The 19191-nt window shown below is 36.0% G+C and overlaps 1 protein-coding gene across 2 annotated transcripts in view; it reads right to left on the minus strand.

Moving 5' to 3' along the window:
* DCX-EMAP (Doublecortin-domain-containing echinoderm-microtubule-associated protein) overlaps window positions 1–19191 on the minus strand; it is a 587536-nt gene that overhangs the window by 491991 nt on the left and 76354 nt on the right. For both annotated transcript variants that reach the window (XM_067352202.1, XM_067352203.1), the window contains one exon: window positions 7635–7874. In XM_067352202.1, coding sequence (XP_067208303.1) covers window positions 7635–7874 — 240 coding nt within the window. The remainder of the gene's footprint in view (window positions 1–7634; window positions 7875–19191) is intronic.

Here is a 19191-nt window from a genome sequence, read left to right on the forward strand (position 1 = left end):
CCAAGCCGCCGATAGCTCTGGCTCAGGAGCGTTTTATATTAGAAGTAGGCTGGGTTGTTTAGGCATCTCTCAGGAAATCGTAACAGTTTCTTCGCTACATTAATAATTAAATATATATTGTTGCGCCCGTGCTTTTCGCCGCCGATGCTATATGTTACAGCTGACGGACCGATCGATAATATCGATCGACTACTAGAAAGTTGAAGTCATATGACTTTTGTTATTAATAATAATTCTTTTGTAATTCGTTGTCAAGACAATATTGATTAACAGTTTAAAAGGTCTCTATGACAGTTTGTAAACAAACTGTCAGATGTCAGATTTTCGGGAGCTGTCTGCTCTGGCGGACGTCTATGACAGCTCCGATTTTTAACAGCGTCTCTGGACTCTCTGTATTTAGTTCTGTGTTTGTTATTAAAGTGTTCTCTGTTTTGTTAAAGTGTTGTATTGTGTTTCTTAATTTCGCGAATTTTACTGACGTGATAATACCTCGTTCCGCGGACGCAACAATATATTACATACATAATATATATATATATATGGGGCATTCTTTCTCAACTTTACACCCATGCTGCCCATTTTCTATTTGATCTAAAAATTTTTGAAAAAATCTTAAAATTTACAGAAAAATGTAAGCTTTCCAATGGCGCGTGGCAAAATTATCAAATTCAATTGGATCATACTTAAAATTTCAGAAAACCGAAAAAAAATAATAAAAACGATAATTATTCAAGTGTAGCGATTATTCATTCGACGTTTTTCTCTTCCAATTAACACTTTCGAGTACTCTGTTTATCTGTGCACTGTCACATGAGTCTAAACTAAAATGGCGGATCCAATATGGCCGCCAAAAATTTAAAAAATTTAAGAAATTAACTGATTTTTATAAAACTTGGTATCAAGGGGTTTTTCGGGTTACTGTATACGAGTCTAAAGTTATCTTTCAAAAATACAAAATAGCGGATCCAATATGGCCAGCAAAACATTTTGAAAATTTTTAGAAATTAACGAATTTTTATAATACTTGGTATCAGGGACTTTTTCGGGTTGCTAATAACAAATCTGAAGTCGCATTTCAAAAATTCAAAATGGCGGATCTAATATGGCAACTAAGAATTTGAAAAATTTTTAAAAGTAAGGGAGTTTTATAAAATTTGAACAGAGAGTTTTACGGCCAGCTAAATACAAATCTTAAGTCGGATTTCGAAAACTGAAAATGTCAGATCTAATATGAAGACCAAAAATATTGAAAATTTAGGAAATTGACAGATTTTTATAAAACTTGATACTAGAGATACCTCTGATTTTGATGTCGCCTGAGCTCTTACCCCCTACTTTTTGAAATCTTGACATGAAAAAGTCGAATTATTACCAGCATTGGAATATCTCTTAATCACCATTTCTTTGTTGATTGGGACGATCTCCTGAGAGATGCCTAAACAACCCAGCCTACTTCTAATATATCCAGCAGCCGGGTGATAGTGAGGGAACAGGAGGCGTCGTCTCGGGAATCGGCTTGAGATGTGCAACTAATTCCGAGTTCTGATGTAAAAGTATTATGTTAAAAAGTGTTTTGTAAAGAAATATTAATAATAAAACATTAATATATATATATATATAACAAGTTTAAAAATATTCTATTCTAAAATAATTACTCAAGTAGTAAATAATCGTCATCTGATGTTTTTTTAACATTATAATTAGTTATTATATAATATAATAACCAATTATGACAATAAAAAAACATCAGACGACGATTATTTGCTACTTGAGTATAAAATCATCATATTAATGAAACGTTTGTCTTAAGGGCATCTTAAAATAAGTCTTACAGACGTCTTATAAGACAAATCAAGAGACATCTCAAAGACGTTTTTAAATCGTCGAAAATTTTTGCATAAGACGTCTCATAGACGTTTTAAATACGTATTTTTGACAGTTTAGTAAGACGTCTGAGTGATTTTAAGATGTCTTTCAGACAAATATAAAATGACATAATGTTGTGTGGGTAAGAGTTCATTTCGATAAGCATAAGAGAAGAGTACAAATGATACAAAAAAAAAAAAAAAAAACATAACATCGACGGTATTTACACACATCAAGATAGTCTACAGTAAAATCCATTGAATTGAGACTTGATCAAGTACACGCGTACTCGATAAACTTTCAAAGTCATTTTTCTCGGAAACAAAACCTCGTATGAAAAAATTTTATTCTATATTTTTGATTCAGTTTTTTATGTGGAATCACCACCTTACCGCTTGTACCAGTTACATAGAAACAGGGTGAGTCAGTTAAAGTGTTACTAATTTATATCTCGGAAACAAAGCATTTTAGAGAAAAATGTTTCATACAAAAATTTTGTGATTTCGAGGGGAACATAAGGTGGTGTCATTGGTTTGACCTTGGATAGTCGTTTGAAGATAACATAAAAGTCAACTTTAATTTCTTAAATAGAAATCCCTATTTTTCATTGCATATTCTTGTAACTTACGTCAAGAACTTTTTAAAACACTATAATGAAGTATTTTTCCGTTAAGTACTTTTCGAATTATGAGAGTTGAAAGTTACGGTAGAGTGAGAGAGAAAGAAGCGCATTGAGCATGTTGCCGCATTCTCTTTCTCTCTCACTCTACGTAACTTTCAACTCTCATAATTCAAAAAGTATTTAACGGAAAAATACTTCATTATAGTCTTTTGAAAAGTTCTAAGATTAAGCTACAAGAATATACCATGAAAAATGGGGATTTCGTTTAAGAAATTAAAGGTGACCTTTATGTGATCTTTAAACGACTATACAAGGTCAAAACAATGACACCATCTTATGTCCCTCTCGAAATCACAACACTTTTGTATGAAACATTTTTCTCTAAAATGCTTTGTTTTCGAAATATAAATTTGTAACACTTTTACTAACTCACTCTGTATACAGGGTGTCCCATATGTTCCGGACCGGTTGAATATCTCAGAAAATATGCATTTTTGAGAAAAATGTTTGAGACAAAAGTTGCAGAGTAAGTGATGTATTTAGTGATGTTAGCAGTTTGACCTTGGGTTGCGTCACAAAAACCAGGTCAAAGTCACATCGATTTTTTTAAATAGAACACCCTATTTTTGATTCCAAAATCTAATAGCTGGTGTCAAGAGCTTTTCATGAAGAACTTTTCGAGTTATGAGGCTTGAAAGTTACAGTAGAGTAAGAAAGAAAAAGAATGCGGTAACGCGCTCAACACCCCAGCGAGATATGACTCTTCGAACTGATGTCGAGTCGACATCAATACGATGCAATATTGATAATTTCGACATCAATTAGACATCGGTTTGACGTCGATTGATAGGTCATTTCTCGCTGGGACGCTTCTTTCTCTCTCTCATTCTACTGTAACTTTCAAGCCTCATAAGTCGAAAAGTACTTAATGAAAAATAACTTTGTTATAGTGTTTTGAAAAGCTCTTGACACCTACCACAGCTACTAGATTCTAGAATAAAAAATAAGATATTCTATTTTAAAAAATCAATGTGATTTTGACCTGGTTTTTGTGACGCGACCCAAGGTCAAACTGCTAACATCACTAAATACCTCATTTTATACCGTGCAACTTATGTCTGAAACATTTTTCTCAAAAATGCATATTTTCCGAGATATTCAGCCGGTCCGAAACATATGGGACACCCCGAATATACTCTGTTCAATGAGAAAAAGGCCCTCGGAGTGAACGAAAACTCGTCCGTTTCGTGCAGGTCTCCCCTCACGGGACACTTAGAAAGCCCCCCACTCCACAGGACTGTAACTGCTTGTGCAGTACAATGCTGCGTTGCCAATGGCAACGCTCTCCCCACTTCGGCCGCTATGCTTTTCCTATTCCGAGGGCCTTTTTCTCACTGAATAGAGTATACATTCCTATGGATAGAAACCCAGTTCTGGACGCCATTACTCGGGAACCATAGCACCTGAGCCCTTGCCATGGTCATTTTTCTTCTTTCATCCTAGACTATCTTCCCTGCAAATTTCATCAAAATCCATGAAGCCGTTTTTCATTTCGTTTTTTTTTTTCGGTCAAAGTGACCTCCTTTAAACTTTTCCTATTACCGACCAGTTCAGATCTTATTACCATCCAGAAAAAATAAAATAAAAAATATAGTTTGAATCAATATAAATAGTTTTATTTTGTTAAAAATTAAATGTAATAACATACATATAAACGCATATAATAATTAAAATAATATTATTAATTTTTTATTTATAGTATCTTAATTGATTTTGAAAAGATAAATCATTTAAAAAGATAAATGAAATTAACTAAATAACAACAATATTAATTTGTATATTAATAATATAAATATATAATATTTTAAATAATCTGTAAAAAAATTAATATAAAATTTTCTGCAAAATTTAAATGATCTCAAATTAGACTAGATGAAGAAAAATATTATTATTTTTTCACGCAGTTTGTCAATTTCCAGAATAGAATAAACATTACAATTATTAATCAAAGCTAGAGGATTAATAATATTTAATATCTTATTATGAGTATATGTAAAAACCTATGAGTATATGTAAAACCTATTGATGCTTAAAAATTTCAATTTGTGTAATATATTCTTTAATAAATTATAAAAAGTTTATTTGAAAAATTGACACACTACTTAGGTACATACTAACATAGGTTACAAGATTGGCTATTCTTAAAATAAAATTTATGATAAAAATATTTATTTTTTGTTGGTTGGTAAAAGATTTTAATATAAGATTTTAATATAAAAGAAACAAACATTTAAAAAATTCAAAAAAGAAATTATTATTTTAAACACATATATTATAATTTCTTATATTATAAAATTATTTCTCAATTCCCAAATACCGACCAAATGGTCGCGGTAATAGGGACAATTAACTAAGTATGTGAACGTTTCACCGAATGATAGATTTTATGAAAATGCAAAATTATTTGTGCGTGCTACAAAATAAAAAGAATATAACATGTAAAAAGTTATAAACTATAACTTGTTTTATCTAAAGATAATATCAAATTATTACCTGTAACAATCTTAATAAAGAAATTCCGTTAGGCTTGAAATTAACGTTTTTATAGAAGTTTTACTATAATATACAGGGTGCCCCACAGGAGTGATGAACCGTGGGGTCCTGATTTCTGCCAAGAAATGCTAAGGGCTGTACCTCCACGTGCTGCATCCTGGGTAGTGCTAAAGCAGCCTGCAACTTTTATTTGACTTGTTATGTTATAAAATTCATATACTAACTATCCCTTCTTTTAATTTTGACAAAAAATTCGAAATACAGCAATTTAAAAGGAGGATGTGTAAAATAGGCCGATTTTAGCCTCCGTAGCGGCAAGTAAAAACGGTATGTTCTTTTGTAGTTTTTAAGCTGCTGAATCTGAATCTGACCTTTCAAAATGTCTAACCTATCGGAAAAGTCATTGATATATAAGAACTAGGCTCGTATGATATAAATCAAATTAATATAAATTGAAAGGTATCTTGAGCCATCGTTGGATGTTAGTGCGAGAATTATTAATATTTTTCATACAGAAAATTGATTCGTCTACTAGAGACATTATTAAAGTGTACACCAGGGCTCGGAATTATTTCATCTTTTCGGCCGATTCTCGTGGTATACACCTCCTTTCCTCTCTTTTTCGCGCGCGCGGCAGCCGTTAGGGCCAGCGCCGCGCGCGCGGTAAGGAGAGGAAAGGAGGTGTATACCACGAGAATCGGCCGAAAAGATGAAATAATTCCAAGCCCTGGTGTACACGATTTCTGATTCGAGATACTAAAGTGTACGAAAATTACATACATTGATCTCATTTACGAGAATTTAAATGTACAAAATGAAGGAAAGAAAGGAGGTTATTAGAAAGAAGGAAGAACGAGAGAAAAAATATCAGGGCGCGAGTGGCTAAGCCGGGACATCGGAAAAGTATTAAAATCAGCATATGAAGCTGTTAAACATATAAGAAGCTATTATGAGAATGGTATGTTAATGAAACTGTAAAAAAATAATAGTGAAATAAACATTAAGTGAAAATTAATCAATATATTAACAACATAAATTAATAAATAAAAAAGGCTTTATTTGATCAAAGCGGATTTGGGTGCTAACAAATATTTCTTGCGTGAATCTTACAGTTTCTAATGGTAAAATATTAATACTATATACTATTGTAGTAAAAATACTACAATAGTAAAATACTTTTATTGGACTCTATTATATACATGAGTGTGGAGAAAATCCTTGTAATGCGTAATAAATGACAATGCTCCCAGGTGCAGTAGTTTCAAGATTTAAAATGGTTTCCATTCATAATGCCTCTGTTTTTAAATATTAATTTTTGCTTTTTTTATCAAGCTAAACATGAACTATTAGAGATGAGAGGATTATCATGTTTTACTAGCAGGAAAACACGAATTAATACGTTCGTAAAGCTGAACAATAATTTACGATACTAGATATATTTGACAGCTTCATATGCTGATTTTAATATTTTCTCGACAGATTAGACATTTTTAAAGGTCAGATTCAGATTCAGCAGCTAAACTACAAAAAAACATACCGTTTTTACTTACCGCTCCCGGGCCGAAAATCGGCCTATTTTACCCATCCTCCTTCAACATAAAAATGGAGATAACTCGAAAACAACGCATTTTCGGACTGTTCATATCAACGTTTTTTCTTGTTTTTGGGTCCCCAATCACCTTTCGAGCGATTGACCTCGATTTACGGGACACCCTGTATAAGCACTCTATGATTTATATTGCAATACTGGCAGAATGTAAAACTGAGGCATATGATTAACTGAGAATATATTCAAAATTAAAATGATATAAGGCTCATAAGATTTTCAAAATCAAAATTATTAAACAGGAGCGTAAAGAGCCAAAAAGCAAGTTGATCGTGCAATAGTGTATTACTTAATTTACATTATCATAGAATATAAACATGAAAATATATTGTATGAAGTTTTATGCAACGAAATCAATTGTTTTAACAATCGTACTGTTAACGGTTATTATTTTTTAGCGTAAATAGTAAATTGGTCGGTAATTGGAGCAGTTTGGTAAAAGGTACATTTACCTTATTCGCATTTTGGACAGAGCATTTACAGGAGAGACAAGGAAGTCTATCCTTGTCTAGAATTTCTTACTTCCCCCACGTGAGGTCATCAAAATCAGTTCGGACTTGAGGTGTCACTCTTGTCAATCTCTAAGTGTCTCTTAAATCTTAATCTTTCTTATAATGATATATTTCAAAGAGAGAGAAGTTGGTTTCCAATATTTGAAAATATGTAAGTCATGATAAAAATTTAATTTTTTGCTAGATATAAGTATACTGTAATATTTCAGTAATTGTATAGAAATTTTGAATTTTTGTACAAGAAATGATCCGTTTGTTGAAAAAAAAATTCCCAAACAGCACAAATGTCTTAAAGATATTTAAAAAATGTCTAAAATTTTTTCAGATCTAGAAGATTAACGCGGTAGATATGTAGAATTTATTACAGAAATATACTTAATTTTTTAACTAAAGAATTTTGATTCTTACATCTAAACAAATTTTTTAAAGAATTTATTTAAATATAGTAGTTATGTAACAACTCCAAGATTTTCACCTGAACTGTGTGGTCATGATTGTTGACGATACGGATGACACGGCCTGAAGAGGGCTTTCCACCACCGGGAGGTGGTACTTCTTCTGTGACAGAAGCTTTCCGGCTAAGATTCGGCATCGCTGGTGGTCTACTTTGCCATCCTCCAATCCCACTTCCGGTTCCAGTGATGCCGCTTCTGCTGCCTCCACCACCCGTTGGATTTGTGTACCAGGTATTATTTTTCTTCCCATAGCTGGCCGGCTATTGAAAAGAATGATCGCAATTATTAACTTTTTTATATGTTCCATTCTTTTCATAAGTTACTTAATATTAGATAATATTAAATAGAGCAAATAATCAACTCGGAAGGAAAGAAAAGCGGTAAAAAAACGACCGTCTTATAATTTCTTATAATAGTTATTTAAATTCTCTCTTAAATTTAAATCTCTCTCTCTCTCTCTCTCTCTCTCTCTCTCTCTCTCTCTCTCTCTCTCTCTCTCTCTCTCTCTCTCTCTCTCTCTCTCTCTCTCTCTCTCTCTCTCTCTCTCTCTCTCTCTCTCTCTCTCTCTCTCCCCCCCCCCTCTTTCTCTCTCCCCCCTCTGATAAGTCCTAATACTATATCATAGAACAGTGCCAGAGACGATCTGCACATTTCGGTCGATTTTTGTAAATTAACGCCTACCGGTTCCCTACGTCTTGAGACAACGCACGCGGCGCACTGCCTCAGGTACGACGTATCTGTAACGCGATTAGGTTCCGTGCTTCCTGACTGCCAAATATCAATACTTTAAACGTGACCTTTAAAATCTTTTTCTTTTTAATAATTAATTTAGTAACAAAGTTTTAAAATTCTCGATTATTACATTTACGATATAAGAATCCTAAAATATTATTAAATTATATTCGATAAATTAGATTTGTTAAATATTCCAGAGACTCTTTCTAATTTATAAATTAACAAATAATTGTTAATTTAAAGTTTAATAAAACGTTTTTATTAAAAGCGTCTTAAATCGCATTTATAAGTATTAATTGTATTAACTGAACAATTATATCAATTATATCAATATTTCAAGTACTTATAGACGTCCTTAACAATAAAAAAGTTAATGTCAATAGAGAATAAGTTTATATAATTGAATGAATTAAATAATTAAAGTTGTAATAATTTTATATTTTTATTTTTAACATAAAAGTTGTGAGTTATTATTATAGTTTGTCTTAATGTAAATGATAAAAAAAATCTTAATTAGAGGGACGAGATTCGGATACCTTCATACATTTTGTATGAAAATTGGTCATTCTGCATTCGTTTACTTTTTTTAATGATTCTAATGGTTTATTATTAATATGAGGTACCTTCAAATGTACATAAAAATTTATGAGCTGTGCCACGTGCGGTGCCTTAGATTCAATATCAAATGACGCACCGCGAATAAAGATAAGAACACACTTAGATAAAGCATATATATATTTTTTTTTTAATGTGCTGACGAGTTAGTCACTCCCGAATTTATTATGAGCAGTATATTATAAAAATATACTCAATCAAAGTATTTTCAATCGTTTATTCAAACCGAAACAACGCCATGGCTGATTCAAGACAAGTTCAAGTTCAAGAGCAAGTTTATTCTGCCACCCCAAGAGTTTGATTGTAAAGGTGAAAGTGACTGAAAGTGAAAAAGCATTTGTTGTTTCTGATGAGGAAGAAGAATACGTTCTTACAGTTGAGCTAGCTGAAACTGAAGTATCTGTTGCTGAGCTAGAAAGTAAACTTGAAATTGAGAAAGACTTTAACGACAACAATGTTGAAGACTAGCTGATGAATTTCTTGCAAAAATGGTACATGTTGGAGTTCTGGTCGATTCCCTCAAGGAGCCATCGAGGTGAAATATTGTCACCTCAACGAGATGGTGCAGCAAATTGTGGCAACTTATATGCTACTGAAGTATTAGCGGAGCGCACCTTTTGTTTATTAGATTTCCACGCGATTGGATTTCCATTTAGAAGTACTATCATGCCACTATAAGAGTGCCTGTCGTCTATATCTGATGCCCAATCTGTATCACTAAAAATCTCGATCTCATTCGCACTGCAATTGTATACTAAACCAATATCATTGGTTGCAGCCAAATATCTCAGTACTCTCTTAGCTTGTAACCAATGTGCTCTCTCGGGGTTAGAGCTGAATTGTGATAATTTCATTACCGCCATATAATATATCTGGGTGTGTCGCCAACGCTACATACATAAGTGATCCAATTAACTGTTTATATGATACTCTTTTTATTTCGTCTTTTTCAGCATTATTGTATGGAGTGTCACGTTTCGATAACATTATCCCTGGATCGATTGATGTTTTACTTGTTTTACAATTATCTAATCCATATTCGCTTAACAATTTCTTTATATACAGGGTCCGCCACCAAAATCCGGACAAAATGAACAATATGTTTAAACAACATTCTATTCGTCAGAATGTAAAAATTACAAAAAAATTTTTTGTACATCACTAGTGGTATCCTTTTAGAGTAAAATTACTCTAAATAACTGTTACAAGTAGAATTTCGTGTTTGGCGCCCTCTCAGCTTGGCGCGTGACAATCGGTGCGCATGGGCGTCTGCTATGCAATATCCAAGCGTAGTAATACTGTATCTTTATTATTATCTTTTTCGCAGTTCCTTTTGAGTAGTATAGTTATCTTTCCTTGAACTGTATTCTTGTACTCTCAGTGCGTATTATTATTATCAGTGTTGTACGTGCATAAATATAAGTTTTTCTTTCTTGATATACAGGGTGTCCCATTATAAAACATCCACGCAAATTACTCCGAAGATAAGGGTGATAGCAAAAAATGACCTTAACAAACGTTGTAGGATTAAAAGGGGGCCAACTGAGGGTGACCTTGACTTTGACCTCGCAGTTGATTTTCAAGGTCATTTAAAGGTCAGAGTAATTTTTTAAAATAAAAACCCCTATTTTTGATTCCAAAATCTAATAGCTGGTGTCAAGAGCTTTTCAAAACACTATAATGAAGTTATTTTTTATTAAGTACTTTTCGAGTTATGAGGCTTGTAAATTACAGTATTTTGACATAAAATACAAAATATCTTGTAAAACATTCAATTTTTGGGAATTTTACCTTAATACTTTTATGCATAAAATAATGACACGAATCAATTGGTATAAAGAAAACACATTGGTTTTAAAAAAAAGTATGCAGTTGCATGTTGCAAATTACATATTTATTCTTGAAAGCAACTATGTGTTTTCTATATATCAATTGATTTGTCTCATTATTTTATGCATAAAAGTATAAAGGTAAGATTCCCAAAAATTGAATGTTTTACAAGATATTTTGTATTTTATGTCAAAATACTGTAATTTACAAGCCTCATAACTCGAAAAGTACTTAATAAAAAATAACTTCATTATAGTGTTTTAAAAAGCTCTTGACACCAGCTATTAGATTTTGGAATCAAAAATAGAAGTTTTTATTTAAAAAAATTACTCTGACCTTCAAATGACCTTGAAAATCAACTGCGAGGTCAAAGTCAAGGTCACCCTCAGTTGGCCCCCTTTTAATCCTACAACGTTTGTTAAGGTCATTTTTTGCTATCACCCTTATCTTCGGAGTAATTTGCGTGGATGTTTTATAATAGGACACCCTGTATATATACGATAGTTATTCTGTGCAATTCCTATCACAATAGGTTATGGGCCCAGCACGCTTCCACTGCGCCATAAAAAAGCTCAGATCTATCTAAGCAAGCGATACGTGCATAGATATAGAGTGATATAGAGGCAACAAAAAGAAAAGAAAGTATCTCTGTGACTGTCTGAACTCTGTGCCTGATTATTTTAAGCGTTAATTCAACCGACACAGTGAGACAAAGATACTGAATAATACGCATATGCCGCAGTTCGACAAGCTGTCGGGTGCAGATAATGGTAAACCTTGGGAATATGGTCCTCAAAAAAGTAATGGACAAAAATGCTCAATTCCCATGTATTTTTGCCTTCTGAACACGAATATAATAATAATATTTGGCGGTCGGCCATATTTTGGCCGCCATCTTGAAAAAACATGCAAAAAAAAACGTTTTATTACGATTATCTCCGCAACTATTTCCGGTATCAAAAAATTTTTCAAACAAAAAATGTAGAAAATAAGATACTACAAAAAAGGTTATACACATTATTGTCGTAATTGCAATACTTTACGCGTAACAATAATGTAAAGTTGACCGCTGCGAAAAACATGCATTCGAAAACCGCGAAAAGGCAGTGAAAATCATTAGCTAGACATTAATATACTGCGCACCGTGTGTGTTTGTTTGTGTGTGTGTGTGTGTGTGTGTGTATGAGGATGCGTGCGTGCGTGCCTGTGTGCGTGTGTGTGTGTGGAGATCAGGATCCATAGTTCGTCACTCCTACAGTATTTTTAGATTTCAAACCCTCTCCACAAGTTTGTAATTATCTTAATGGATAAAACGTATCTGTATATATATGTGTATGTGTCTAATAAGTGCTTATTTTTAATCATCTTGCGGAGGATCAACATGCTCATTCAAAATTTTGTCCTGAATTAATATCTCTTGAAACTCAGCAATGAGATCGACGAACGTACTAATACGCTCAGGGCGAGAGTGTGCACGCTTAAATAAATATTCCGCAAGATAAGACACTAAGTGTTCTTTCTTAGAGCCATATTTAGAAATATTCGCTCTCACCTCACGCCATGTGCGCTCAATTCCTTGTGTTTTTTAAAGAGAAAATTAATTGCAACATTTCAAATTTGCACGCGTAGGCGGCGGAGTGCTTTGCCCCTTCGGGGCGAAGCCTCTTTCCCGCGAAAAAAAATAACAAATCCTACTCACGTGGAACCTAACAATGTTCAACCTAACAAGGTTAACCAAGGCTAACAAAGTTACCTTGTTACGCGTCGAATGAGCCTAATTACATCAAAATCGGAGGTGATGTAGCTATTCTGGATAATTACCGTGTCTGATTATCATGTGTCCAATTGCAACCATCTTGTGTCCGTTTTCTATTGTGTCCGATTGACACTGTGTTCGATTCATTTAACTTGCTGTGTCCGATTTATTCTGTGCGCAACTGGGACTTTCCCAGATGGAGGGAGGGGCTCTGCCCCTCCCCCCTGCACCCCCTTCCCCGCCTGCGCCTAGTTTCTATCTACTCGGGAGGGCGGAGCCCCCCCAAACCCCCCCGTTAATTAGGAGAAATTATATTATTTTAAGAATATTAAATACAAAAGAGATTAGCAAAAAAGAAAGCAGTCTTTTGTCCCCAAATTGTTTCATCCCCAGAGTTTTCAAAATGCATGTTTTTCACAGCGGTCAACTTTACGTTATTGTTACGCGTAAAGTATTGCAATTACGACAATAATGTGTATAACCTTTTTTGTAGTAAATCTCATTTCCTACATTTCTTGTTTGAAAAATTTTTTGATACCGGAAATAGTTGCGGAGATAATCGTAATAAAACGTTTTTTTTGCATGTTTTTTCAAGATGGCGATCAAAATATGGCCGACCGCCAAATATTATTATTATATTCGTGTTCAGAAGGCAAAAATACATGGAAATTGAGCATTTTTGTCCATTACTTTTTTGAGGACCATATTCCCAAGGTTTACCCAGATAATTTTCCCATGTGGAAATTACAAATGGCAGCTTATCTGCAAGTACACAAGCTAATAGCTATAGTCGATGGCACCTCCCAGCGGCCTGCTGAGGAAAAGGCACGAGATATTTGGGATACAAGTGACGCCCTTGCGAAACTTGCAATATTGACGGCCATCGATGCTGGGCAACGAGAGTATGTGTGCTCGGCGAAGACATCTGCTGTGATGTGGTCAAATCTATTAGCTGTGTACGAGAGAGTAAACACTACAAGGAAGATAAACGTATTGCGAGAATACCATTGTTATTCATTTGAAGATACAACTATTGCCAAGCACATTGCTCGTGTAGAAAATCTTGCACAACAATGTGACACTGTAGGCGAACTCAAAGCGAGTCTAATGTTTTGGCAAAGATGCTGGATGGACTTCCAGATCGCTTTAATGCAGTAGTCACCGCGTGGGGAGTCGTACCCGAGAGAGATCAAACCAGGAGTACTCTGAAACGCATGTTACTTGAAGCTGAAGCGCGTTCAGCTTATACCAGTGAATCAGAACAAGCACTTGCGATCTCCAAGTCAGCCGAGAAGAATACAAAGAAGTCAAATGAAAAATCAAAATCAGAAAAGGACAAAAAGAGTAAAAAAGATGTTGAATGCTCCAAATGTCATAAGAAGGGACATTTTGCTCATGATTGTCGCTCAAATCTATCAAAAAAGAATGTCAATGCATCGTCGGCAAACACTACAGAGCCGAGTTGTTTTGTCATAGGGACATCTGAAAATTTAAACCATTTATGGATTGCAGACAGCGGTGCTTCCTGTCACATGACTAATAATCGTGATTTGTTCACAGAGTTTACTCCCATGGAATCGACGTTAAAGCTGGCAGGCCAGGACTCACTTGCAGCTAAAGGCACCGGGAAAATACCAATAGAGAAACGTGTAAATGGTCAGTGGGAACTGGCCTATCTTCTCGATGTGCTCTACGTACCTGGCCTACGAAGGAATCTCTTTAGTGTCGGCGCAGCGGCTCGACGAGGTGTCATCAGCCATGTAATGAATGGACGCATGGAATTCAAGCGAAACGGACGAGTCGAGTTGGAGGCAGTACTAGCTGACAATAATCTGTTCGTAATGGCCCTTCGTAAACCTGCTACTGTCAAAGCAAACATTGTAGACGATGTACAAATCTGGCACGATCGTCTAGGACAGTGCTTGGAATTAGTCTGAACATTTCAGCCGATTTCCGTGGTATACGCCTCCTTTCCTCTCCTTACCGCGCGCGCCGCAGCCGCTTGGGCCAGCGCCGCCGAGCGTTAGGAGCGGCACTATTCGATTATGAGTGGGTTCTTCTCCCTATTTATTAAAATTTAAAAAAATTTATTAAAATTTATTAAAAATAAATTTTTTATTTTTAAATTTATTAAGTGAAAATCTATTGAAATATTTATTTTAATAAATTTTAATAAATTTTTAAAAATTTTAATAAATAGGGAGAAGAACCCACTCATAATCGGATAGTGCCGCTCCTAACGCTCGGCGGCGCTGGCCCAAGCGGCTGCGGCGCGCGCGGTAAGGAGAGGAAAGGAGGCGTATACCACGGAAATCGGCTGAAATGTTCAGACTAATTCCGAGCACTGGTCTAGGACATATAAGCTTGCAACGTATTCGTGAAATGGTTGAGGCTGAAATGTTACCTGGTTTAAAAATCAGCTCAAAAGCACAGTTGAACTGTGAATCGTGCATGTACGGAAAAATGTGAAAACTACCGTTCAGCACATGCAAGGAACGATCGTTGGCAGCCGGTTGACCGGTGAGATGTGGCACTCCGATGTAAATACGATGCCGCAGGAGTCCTGGGGAAGTCATCGCTATTACGTGAATTTCGTCGACGATACAACTGGTTTTCGATATATACACTTCATGAAACATAAGGACGAGGTATTACAGATCTTTATCAATGTCGTAAATTGAATTGAAACAGCAACAGGTCGAAGAGTGAAAATACTGCGTTTGGACAATGGCTGTGAGTATAGAAACTCAAAATTCAAGACTTTTACGTCAGCTAAAAGAATTGACCATCAATTCAGCGCACCACGCACACCCGAACAAAACGGTGTTGCCGAACGAGATAATACATAGAAATGATAAAAAAAGCACTGACAATGTTAGAGGCAACACGATTGCCTAAACAAGCTTGGGCTGAAGCAGTGGGATGTGCAGTATACCTGCTGAATCACACCCCGTGTAGCAAGACGCCAAGGTCATCTCCGTATGAAAAATATTTCGGCAAGAAACCTGACCTCAAACACATACGCAAATTTGGATCCATAGCTTATGAACTAGTAAGTGCTGATCAACGAAATAAACTGCAACCGAAGGCACGCAAACGAATACTAGTTGGCTACGACAGCAAATCAAGTAATTATAGACTGCTTGACTGGACGACAAAACGGATCACTATTTCAAGACATATGAGGTTTGATAAATCAGGAAGCTCACAAGAAGTTAATCAGAGCCAAAAGTGGCCAACGGAAGTTATTGATAGCAGTAAAGAAAAAGAAGTAGATAGAGAACAGGTGGCACATGAACCACATGAACTACGTGAGCCAATCCCATCACAGGAGGAGAGTCAAGAGCGTCGGTTACGCGATTGTACTAGCTTAAAGACGCCTAATTTTTATCAGGCATGTTATGCTGAGTTAGACGAACCACAAACGTTCGAAGAAGCCATGGCGTCAAATGAAGCAAAACAATGGCAACATGCAATAAAAGAAAAAGAATCCGTATTGATAAAAAACCACACATGGATGGAAGCTACACTGCCAGCTGGTCGCAAGTCAATTACTGCAAAACTAATCTTCAAAAGAAAACGCGGGATTGATGGTGAAGTCAATCGTTATAAAGCACGATTAGTAGTACGAAGTTTCTTACAACGGCCGGGAATCGATTACGACAAAACCTACGCACCAGTTATACGATATGTGTCTATTCGTTTGTTACTCTCGTTGGCTGCTAAAAAAGACTACGACATTGCACAGTTTGACATTAAGACTGCTTTCCTTAATGGGGAACTCAACGAACAGATCTATATGCAATTACCTACGGGCATAACTGGTGCAGGTAACATTGTAAAATTATAAAAGACACTCTATGGCCTAAAACAGTCACCGCGTCAGTGGAATAATTTATTCAATCAATTTCTCAACAAATTTAATTTCATTGCAAGTAGTGCAGATCCCTGCGTGTACAGAGGTAACCTTGATGGTGAAAAGGTGTTGCTTGCACTTTATGTCGACAATGGCCTAGTATTAGCAAAAACGCAACAAGCAGTTAACAAAGTCATCGGCTATCTACAACAAGAATTTCAAGTGACACTTGGTAATGGAGAGTTATTCGTCGGCATCGAGATCGAACGAGATCGAAAACTCAAACAAATTAAGCTTACACAAAAGAACTATTTACTTCGTATTGCTGAATGTTTTAAACTTGCGGATGCAAAGGGCGTTAGTACACCGATGGAAGCGGGTCTTCATCTCGAAAAATCTACAAAGGATGGAGTGATGGACACAATAGTAAACTTTCCATATAGAGAGGCTGTTGGATCTCTTATGTTTGCTGCATGTACCACGCGACCCGATATGATGTTTGCAGTAGCAGTAGTAAGCCGCTATTTGGAAAAACCAACCAGCGAACACTGGACGGCAGTAAAACGAATCATTTGATATGCAAAAGAAACAGCTAGTTATGGAATTGTATACGATGGTATGGCTGCTGAACCACTCGTAATATATTCCGACTCAGACTATGCTGCGGACACAGATACCCGACGATCAACGAGTGGATACGTGACCATGCACTGTGGTGGACCAGTGTCATGGCAATCTATCCGTCAGAAGATAGTTGCCCTGTCAACAACCGAGGCGGAGTATATATCCGCCAGTGATGCCACCAAAGAAGCTATCTGGATGCGACGCCTTATGGAATCGGTGGGAGTCAACGACGTCCGTTCAACTCAACTCCGGCTTGATAATCAAGGCTCAATTAAGTTAATCAAAAACTCTGAGTTTCACAAACGAACAAAGCATATTGATGTTTGTTTTCACTTTATACGCGAAATTTACAGTAATGGACAAATTGAACTAAAATATGTTCCGTCAAGTCAACAACTAGCAAACATCCTTACGAAAGCTTTGCTTAAAAATAAGTTTGAAACTAATCAAAAAAATCTACAAATAATGTTTGTCGAAACAGCTCAAACACTCAATTGATGGGAGTGTTACAAGTAGAATTTCGTGTTTGGCGCCCTCTCGGCTTGGCGCGTGACAATCGGTGCGCATGGGCGTCTGCTATGCAATATCTGGGCGTAGTAATACTGTATCTTTATTATTATCTTTTTCGCAGTTTCTTTCGAGTAGTATAGTTATCTTTCCTTGAACTGTATTCTTGTACTCTCAGTGCGTATTATTATTATCAGTGTTGTACGTGCATAAATATAAGTTTTTCTTTCTTGATATATATGTATATACGATAGTTATTCTGTGCAATTCCTATCACAATAATAACAGCTGGTTGAAGTTTGGAACGTTCCTGGAACGATTTTTAAAAAATGATTTGTCGCTCTTGTCCTTTTGCAGAGAAAAAGTTTTGAGACCCACAAACAAAGTACAAAAGAGACCGATCCGATACATGCGTCGGAAGACACCCTTATACCCGAAAAACAACCCCCAAAATCACTTAAACAATTTTAGCCAAGCTAAAAATGACTTGTCGCTTTTTTCCTTCTGCACAGAGAAAGTTCCGAGGCCCTCACACGACATGCAAAAAAGACCGATTTGATACATGCGTCGGAAGACACCCTTATACCCGAAAAACCACCCCCAAAATCACTTAAACAATTCTAGCCAAGCTAAAAATGACTTGTCGCTCTTTTCCTTCTGCACAGAGAAAGTTCCGAGGCCCTCACACAACATGCAAAAAAGACCGATTCGATACATGCGTCGGAAGACACCCTTATACCCGAAAAACCACCACCAAAATCACTTAAACAATTCTAGCCAAGCTAAAAATGACTTGTCGCTCTTTTCCTTCTGCACGGAGAAAGTTCCGAGGCCCTCACACGACATGCAAAAGAGACCGATTCGATACATGCGTCGGAAGACACCCTTATACCCGAAAAACCACCCCCAAAATCACTTAAACATTTCTAGCTAAGCTAAAAATGACTTGTCGCTCTTTTCCTTCTGCACAGAGAAAGTTTCGAGGCCCTCACACAACATGAAAAAAATACCGATTCGATACATGCGTCGGAAGACACCCTTTTACCCGAAAAACTACCCCCAAAATTACTTAAACAATTCTAGCCAAGCTAAAAATGACTTGTCGCTCTTTTCCTTCTGCACGGAGAAAGTTCCGAGGCCCTCACACGACATGCAAAAAAGACCGATTTGATACATGCGTCGGAAGACACCCTTATACCCAAAAAACCACCCCCAAAATCACTTAAACCATTCTAAGCGACAAGTTATTTTTTGCTAAGCAAGAATTTTTTAGACTCTGGAGTGGTTTTTTGAGTATAAGGGTGTTTCCGACGCATGTATCAAATCGGTCTCTTTTGCATGTCGCGTGAGGGCCTCGGAACTTTTTCCGGGCAGAAGGAAAAGAGCGATAAATCATTTTTAACATGGCTAGAATTGTTTAAGTAATTTTGGGGGTGGTTTTTTGGGTATAAGGGTGTCTTCCGACGCATGTATCGAATCGGTCTTTTTTGCATGTCGTGTGAGGGCCTCGAAACTTTCTCTGTGCAGAAGAAAAAGAGCGACAAGTCATTTTTAGCTTGGCTAGAATTGTTTAAGTAATTTTGGGGGTGGTTTTTCGGGTATAAGGGTGTTTTCCGACGCATGTATGCGTCGGTATGTTTTCCGACGCATTTTT

This window comes from Linepithema humile, chromosome 3, assembly GCF_040581485.1.
Source record: "Linepithema humile isolate Giens D197 chromosome 3, Lhum_UNIL_v1.0, whole genome shotgun sequence".
In the NCBI taxonomy this organism is placed as follows: domain Eukaryota; kingdom Metazoa; phylum Arthropoda; class Insecta; order Hymenoptera; family Formicidae; genus Linepithema; species Linepithema humile.